Source organism: Myotis lucifugus, unplaced genomic scaffold (assembly GCF_000147115.1).
Source record: "Myotis lucifugus unplaced genomic scaffold, Myoluc2.0 scaffold_271, whole genome shotgun sequence".
NCBI lineage: Eukaryota > Metazoa > Chordata > Mammalia > Chiroptera > Vespertilionidae > Myotis > Myotis lucifugus.
Window position 1 is genome coordinate 1703586 of NW_005871319.1, and position 8700 is coordinate 1712285.

General features: G+C 41.8%; 1 protein-coding gene across 1 annotated transcript; it reads right to left on the reverse strand.

Moving 5' to 3' along the window:
- Positions 1-1106: 1106 nt before the first annotated feature.
- Positions 1107-6341, reverse strand: DMRTA1 (DMRT like family A1). Its single transcript, XM_006099332.3, is given in 4 exon segments — positions 1107-1957; positions 5709-6099; positions 6101-6130; positions 6132-6341. Coding segments are annotated over 4 exon segments (1482 nt in total).
- Between the last annotated feature and the right edge of the window lie 2359 nt (positions 6342-8700).

Consider the following 8700-nt stretch of genomic DNA (forward strand, 5'->3'; position numbering starts at 1 on the left):
TCATTGACGGAAATAAACAGCTTTCAAATGCTCCAGATTTTTTAAATCTCGAGAAAACCTTTAAAATTTAATGACAATTTTTTCCCTTTGGAAATTAAGCATCTCCTATCAATAGTCAATATTTATCTGAAGAGCTATTTAAATACTCTGAATAACATTTTTACCTTTGAGAATGACTGCTATACTCTTGTCACAAACATATAGAAAAGAGCATTTTTCCAGAGATAGGCATAGCACACTGAAAGACTAAAATTCCGCAAATGTTCACTTTATAATGTGACAATTTCTATGTAGCATAAAGTTACTGTGTCGAAAAATGGTTACCTTATATGAATTAGCTAATTCCGATATTCTATCAGAACTGAATTGCAATTAGTGATAGTGGCCAGGAGATGGCAGAGTCTCATTTTCTAAGATTTATTTCATTGGCCTTTGTATGATTCATAACGTTCACTTTAAAGAGAAATGTTTTATCAATGGCACTGTTATCACAAATGACAGATACGAATGAAAAATAAGACATTCAGAAAAAATAAGGAATTTAAATTTCTCAAAAGTTTTACTTATTACTAATCATTTATATGTGAATAAAATATTTTAAAATACTTTGAATAACTTTTTCTCTCTCCAGTGTACAAGGAACAGAAGGAAAGAAAAAGTTTAAAACAATAATTATTTAGATGTATCTCAATTTTTCAATTCTTCCTTTGGTTAATTTTATATAATGCTGGATTGTTTTATACTTACAAATGTACTTTACAACTATAAACTCCAGTTTTCAATAAAATGAAAACAAGTACAGTTTTAAAATAGAAATTCAGCAATGTATATTTTAGGGAGAAAATGTGTTAGTTTAAAATAAAAGTATTTCTTGAAATGGCTTTATTCAAGGCACATACAATGTTTAAATGTTTCTTTCACTTAATATAAAGAAGTCTTTAAATCTCAAGTTTATTATATTGCTCTTAAAAAATAGCATCTTTAAGGCCTGGTAATCCACTCACCTACATAGTGAGCACATTAACAGATGTGGATGTGGGTGTAGGTGTGGGATTGCATTGCCTGCCTTCTAGAAATGCCTCAGAAAGGGAGAACGGGCGGGTGTGTTACAGATTGTCCTGGGTCAGCCTGGAGCACAGTCTGCTGCCAGTTACAGAGTCTTTACTGGGATGGTGGGAAGCATCCCGAATCATCCCCGAAAAGGCATAATCCAAAGCTGGGTGAAAAGGCAAAGCTGGTACCAACCCAGGAGTGAGGTAGGGAGACATGAAACCAGGTAGCAGCCCTCTTCCTGGAGAGGAATACGCCAGCCGTAATGGACTGATACCTAGTCTAGGACTTAAGCTGTAGAGACTTGAATCACGTCCATAGGAAGCAGAACTGGTTTGAAGGGGAGAGAAGGCTGATTTATTCCCTAGAGTTCCAAAACCAATTCCAGCTAAACTAAAGTTTGAAGCTCTCTGGAAAGCTGCATTTCCCAGTTCTCCTGAGCTCGCGAGGTCCCCGCTGTCTGGTTGGTGTTCTTTCCCGTTGAGGACCTGTTCGATAGCTTGGACCACATCCCCTTTGCAGAACTGCAGAATGCCCTCCAGCCGGCTGCGCCTGTAACTGGGGAAGATCTTGGTAAGGATGTCAAGGGGATCTCTTGGTCTAGAGGACACGGTGCGAAGTCTGGATCGGGGAGCAGTGAAGTTCTTGGCCCACTCACTTTCATTTCCTGATTCCAGATCAGAGGATGAGAGAGACCTGGGACTCTCTTCACCTCCTGATTGCTCCCCAGGGTGAGGAGACACAACGCTATCCTCCTTGGTTGAGTTTTCTGAAACAGATGACCTAAGATTGTGTTTTCCAATGACACCAACAGGCTTAGGAGATGATTCCAGGGTAAGTTGATGAGGGTTGGAGACTGGTTCTTTTTGTCCATTCTGGTATGAGTCACATTTACTCTCTTTGTGTTCTGGGGGAAAAGAAAAAAAAGAGGAATCAAATAAGGAAAAACTTCCCAGAACATCGTGCTGCCTACTCAAAAACAATGCTGGATAGAATAATTCATTCCCTCATAGTATTAGTAATACTTATTCACTGTAAGAAATTTTAATGAATAAGAATTTTTAAAGCTTATTTGGAAATGCCAATGTTGGAATAGTGGGAAAATGCTATTTATTATGCCATTTCAAGATCACAAAATTAAATAATACATATATTCAGTAGTTATTTAGGAACCAGAAATGAGAGTCCATTGCTATCCCAAATTGTTAATGTAACACCCAATATCGCACACTGGCAATTTGAAGTTTTCGTAAATGTCACTTAAGTTTTGCTGTTATCCAAGTGAGTCTTCTTTTCACAATGACGTGATGCAAAAAGAACTGAGTAAAATAATTATGTTTTAGATAAGAAGTCAAAAGAAGAAGCAACCTGAGTATGAAAATGAATATTCTATTTAATCATTAATGCTACATTTCTACAATTGGTTTTTAATGCTCACATTAGCAAGTTTCAACTAAATTACCTGAATAATGTGGGAAAATAATAAAATTGTTTACTCCATTTCAAATCTAAACCAATAATAATGACCGCTGTACCAATCTCAAGTCACACCAGTCACACACCTCATTTTAGTGAGAGGTGATACAGAGTTGGTATTTTTTATAATCCTCTGCGAAATACAGGCTTTCCTTTTCAATCCTATGAAAATATGGAGAAAAGAGATTACAGTCAAATTGTTTCTAAAAGAAAATTAGAAACAGCACTATTGCACTATTGTAATCTGTATGGACCTTCAAAGTGTGTGATAAAAATAATATATTAAGTATTTATTTCAAATCTCAACACCCTTGTAATCTTAAGGGAAATTTTCCAAAAAATATTTTTACAGAGCAATCTGATTTTTCTACCTCAACTGGTTGAGCATGAATATTAATAAAACAAGAATATCTTTAGGAAAATAATAATGCATATATTCACTAAGTAACTTTTATTTTGGTTTATACTATAGACATATTTTATCTCATTTCCATTTTCAAAGAGTAAATTGTCAAATGGGATACTCAGAAAATTTCAGTCAAACTTTCTTATTCTACTTTCTTACGAATGCAACAAAACAAATATTGCCTAAAGCAGTGATTTGCAACCGTGATTTGCAAAACTCCTATGTTTTCTCAAGGAGAGGTCCTACATTCTAAAATAATATCTACGATTTATTTTAAAATTAAAGTCAGTGCACAATTGAAAATTTTGATCACTAAAATGCTGTCATTACATCAAACATTTAACAAAAGAAGGATGTTTCTCCTATAAAATTTCAACAACTCTAATATTGTCAACTTTAAATAAAACAATAAAATTCTTTTGATGTAATTCTGCCATGTGGAGAGAGATTGGCATTGGTCTGCCATTCCATTTTATTTTCAAGGATGATTCACTAAATATAGCCCCCTGAACATGTAAGGCCTCAAAATTTCACCTCTAAAGCAATTTATATGTATACATATATATGTTGTTATTACATTGTACTTATGGAGTATAATATAATGTAATAAAATAGGGATTGCATGAAACCATCTAGAAAATAAGGTGTCTTTAAAATACTGTGATATCATTTATATCATCTCTCTGTTCTTTCAACTCCTATTGCTCTTTTTACCTCTTTGCTTTTATCATTGTATATTATGTCTTATAGTTTTTGGATGTGTATAGTTTTCCTCATTTTGAATATAAGGTCCTTTTGTGTAGGGAAATCTTTATTCCCCTCTGAATCACTGTTAGTCTTTGTCTCATGAATGAGTAAATGAAGTGCCTTCCCACAGTTCATGGATATTGTGTAAGAAGAGGCAGTTTAGAAGAGCCGTGAAACTCGTCTTCCAAAAAAGGGGTCAACTGAGCCAAAGAATAAAATAACGTAATTGACCCTATGGAACAGAACACTTTGGGACCCCTCCAAGGAAAATACATCCATCAGTATGCAGCAGAGGTTTGTCAGCCAGATCCCACTGTCAATTTAATTTGTAGAATTTTAACTGTTACTTCTTTTTTATAGTAGTTTTGTTTAATAACTCTGCTCTTCAGCCCTCTTTGATTTTTCACAAGAAATGTTTAAAGTCTATTTTGTCTGCTGAAATAAACTAAAACATGGGCAAAAAATGGCATAGGTGAAAAAATCATATATGCCTTATGTAAATACAGAAATAGTTTTTTATCAAAAGCACATCCTGTGACATAAGATCTGCAGTTTTCATAATCTGGGAACGTTTTCTAATTAACAACTTACTGGATCGTTATCGTACAATTTCATATAATACAACTTGTCTTGGATTTATAAAAAAAAGTACTGGTGACATTTTCACTGCTAGTGGGCCCTGTGGAGGATTATGAAATTCACTAAAATACAGTGTGATTTACATTAGCAGGAAAAGTTAATTTGGAATAACCCTAGTCAAATGTAGATATGCATGTATGTGTGTGTGTGTGTGTGTGTGTGTGTGTGTGTGTATCCTAACGCAGTGTATTAAAGTTATTTGTAGCTGATAAGTAAGAAAAAAATAATTAAAACTCCTTGGGTAAGAAATCCCTAATATTGGACTTTGAAATTCTTATCTGTGTTTTCACACGGTGGAGAAGTGAAATTTTTTCCCCTATAAGAAGAGCTGAAACTTCAAATATTAGAACATTTTACACTTTAGGAGGCTGACAAAAGAGGATTGGGGTGGAATGCTTAAACATTTTGAAGAGACTGGGATGAAAAGAGGCTTTGGTGGATGTCAGTCTCTTCCCCACTTCTGGCTGGCTCCAGAAATTTGCCCCAAAGGTTAGGAACCTACTCTCAACTATCAGTGAGTTTCCCACACAAGATCAGAAGGCTGACTCTGGTTTTATAGCTGAAAACAGTGCGGATCAAGCTCAAAACGCAGCCCCTTTCACTAAGCTTTTCACTCAATGACTACTCACACCAAGTCACAGAACCTGGGGCACAAACTCCATTCCTAACCTAAGCTGCTCATCTTATTACCCTTCACTTTTTTCATTATCTTATCCTATCGCCTAAACTCAGCAGTGGTTCTCAACCTGTGGGTCGCGACCCCTTTGGGGGTCAAAAGGACCCTTTCACAGGGGTCGCCTAAGACCATCGTAAAACACATATATAATTACATATTGTTTTTGTGATTAATCACTATGCTTTAATTATGTTCAATTTGTAACAATGAAATTGCGGGTCACCACAACATGAGGAACTGTATTAAAGGGTCGCGGCATTAGGAAGGTTGAGAACCACTGGAAGGAACTGAAAGCTTTTCCAAAGTGAATGTGATGGGTCTCAGCCACCCTCATTCACGTCCCTATTGCAGAGCAGTTTTCCAGAACTTAGTGCTTCTTTTAAACAACTTTTAAAAATATATTTTTAATTGATTCAGAGAGGAAGGGAGAAGGAGAGAGAGAGAGAGAGAGAGAGAGAGAGAGAGAGAGAGAGAGAGAAACATCAATAATGAGAGGATGATGAATCGGCTGCCCAAAACCTGGGCATGTGCCCTTGACCACGAATTGCACGGTGACCTCCTGGTTCATAGGTCGAGGCTCCACCACTGAGCCACTGGCTGAGCTTTTTAAACAACTTTTATTGTCCGCCTCCAGGGCAAGGCTGCTTGTTTCACAAGCTTTCTCTCGGGAACAATCATTTTCTTTTGCAAAGAGGAAAAGAAAGACCAACTCACCTTGCTTTCCCTCCGTGGAATCTGGCTGGAAACCCTGGAAAGCAGGGGTCGCCAGCCCACGAGCGCGTCTCAAGGCGTCCGGTCCCAGCGCAGCCACCTCCGCAGGGACGCTCGCCTCCTGGCGGTCCTCGGTTCCGCTGCCGCCTCCCGAGGTCCGACCCCCGGGCCCCGAGGGCGAGGGTCCGGAGTACAGGAGCCTCTGCAGCCCCCCGGCCTCGCTCTCCTCCTGGGCCTGCTGCCGGCGCAGCGCCACCTGGGCGGCCATGACGCGCTGGCGCTCGGCGATCAGGGTGCACTTGGCACAAGCGCAGTCCCGCCAGCGGCAGAAGCGCTTGTGGCCCTTGAGCGCCGAGACCACGCCGTGATTGCGGCAGCGGGCGCACTTGGGGGTTCCGCGGGTAGCCGCAGCCCAGCGCGCCCACCGCCCCGCTCCAGCCCGCGCGCCGGCCGGGAGGCTGCGCTGCCCGCGGGGGAGGCGGCGGCGGCGGCCCGCAGGAACAGGCTGGGCGGCCGCAGGAAAGTTGGAGGGAGCGGGATCCCCGGCGGCGGAGGGGCCGGGGCCACCAGCCCCGGGGCCGGGCGGGGTCCGCCGCTGCCGCTGCCGTCTCGGCTCCCGCACGGTGACCGCTCCATTCCCAAGAAGTGTGGGCGCGGGGTCGGCCCCGGGAAGTGCGCTCGCTGCCCGCAACTAACCCTGCGGGGGTGCGGGGATCGGGGCGACGGCCGTGGTCCCGCCGCCTCCCCCCGGCCCACGGACAAAGTTTGGTACAATCGCCGCGGTGAGCTGGGGACCGCCGTTCCCAGGAGCTGGCGCCTCTAAGAGGTGCAGGTGCCCAGTGCGCTTCTGAGAGCCCGGGCGCAACGCTAAGGTCCCAGCGCTCCGGAGCCTGAGCCGGAGGGAAGCTCCAAGAGGCTACCCCCGCCCACCGGGCCTTCGGGCCAAGCTCCGAGCCTGGAGCCCAAGGCCAGGGGCGGAGAGTGGGACCTTCTGGGAGGAGGGGCAACAGGAGACACAAGAAACCCTCCTGGTGGGATGCCCATGGCCTTTCCCCAAAGAAGCCCTTTTGCACTTGCTTCCCCATGAATTCCTCAGTGTTTGTATTTGTGAAACAGTCTTCGAATCCTTTCCCATGCCTCTTACTGCCCTTCTGAAATTAAGCAGTAGTAGTAAATTCTCCTTTCCCCAAACTAGAACAAGTACTGCAAACATGTATATGGAAACCAAAAAAAGACCCCGAACAGCCGCAGCAATCTTGAAGCAAGTGTGAAGGTCTGAATGTGGAATTCTTTCCTGTCCTTTTCCCGGATGAAGTCTCCAGGATGGCAGCGTGGGCAGCTTTCATGAGGAAGCACGGCTCCACCGGCTGCAAATGTTACCCACCTGAAAGCTGCTTTACGTTAAGTAGGTCTCAGGGCTACCTCAAAACAAGGGATAATGAAGGGGATGAATTCACATCCAGATTCTTCTGCATTTTGTTTATTAACACGTGCAAATTTGGATTCTACGTATTATTAAATTTTGAAACACTCCCTCCCAAAGAAGCCTATATGAACTTCTTATCTGGAACTATTTATGAACAATTGGGTTAAAGCTGTCTCAAACATACTTCACATTTCTGTTGTACAGTCTCGGGGAAGGTCCTTTAGACCATTCTTTAAGAACGCATTCTTGAAATATGCACTTAATGCCTTTAATTGCAAGAGAAGATCATACTGCTTTAAACTAAAGAGCATTTGAGGTAGAAACTTCAAGAGCGTTTGCTCTTAATGGAAAGGAGAGTCAGGGCTTTCTCATTCTTCAAGATCATATTCAACTGCCTTGACGGACAATGCGTATTCTAGCCCTAAGATGGAAAGTAATAATGACATTTTTCCCATTCCACCTATTGGCATCCAGTGTCCAGGGAAGACACTGCTAATCAATCTGAGCTCTCTCCTCCGGGCCACGCCACATCGTCACTACCATCACCACCCGCCCATATCCACAAGTGCTAGCCTGTCATTGAGGTTTTCTCCCCTAAGCATTGGAACCACCTAGGACACTTTTAAATGATATAGGCACTCCTGTCCAGGTATTCTGATTCTTTTGGTCTAAGTATTTTGGGGGTTTTGTTTTTTAGGGTTTTTTTTTATTTTTAATGACTTCTTTAAAAAATGTATCTTTATTGATGAAAGTATTAGATATCCCTCTTTTTCCCCATTGACCCCCTCCACCCCTCACCCTCCCAGGCTTTCACCACACTATGTCTGTGTCCATGGATTATGCATATAACTTCTTGGGTTAATCTCTTCCCAAACCCCATCTACCCCCACCCCTCTGAGATTGGTCAGTCTGTGCCATTTCTATATCTCTGGACCTATTTTCTTCATCAGTTTATTTTGTCCATTAGATTCCACCCATGAGTGAGATCATGTGATACTTGTCTTTCTCTGACTGGCTTATTTCACTTAGCATAATAGTCTCCAGGTCTCTCCATGCTGTCTCAAAAGGTAAGAGATTCTTCTTTATTACAGCTACATAGTATTCCATTGTGTAAATGTACCACAGCTTTTTTATCCACTCATCTACTGATGGGCCCTTGGGATGTTTCCAGATCTTAGCTATTGTAAATTGCACTGCTATGAACATAGGGGTGCATACATTCTTTCTCATTGGTGTTTCAGGATTCTTAGGATATATTCCTAGAAGTGGGATCACTGGGTCAAATGGCAGTTCCATTTTTAATTTTTTGAGGAATTTCCATACTGTTTTCATTAGTGGCTGCACCAGTCAGCATTCCCACCAGCAGTGTACTAGCATTTCTGCTACACTATCGCCAGCACTTGTTATTTGTTGATTTGTTGATGGTGACCATTCCAGCAGGTGTGAGGCGATACTTCCTTGTCCTCTTAATTTGCATCTCTTTGATGATTAGTGGCTTTGAGTAGTTTTTCATATGCCTCTTGGCCATCTGTATGTCCACTTTGGAGAAGTGTCCATTAGGTCCTTTGA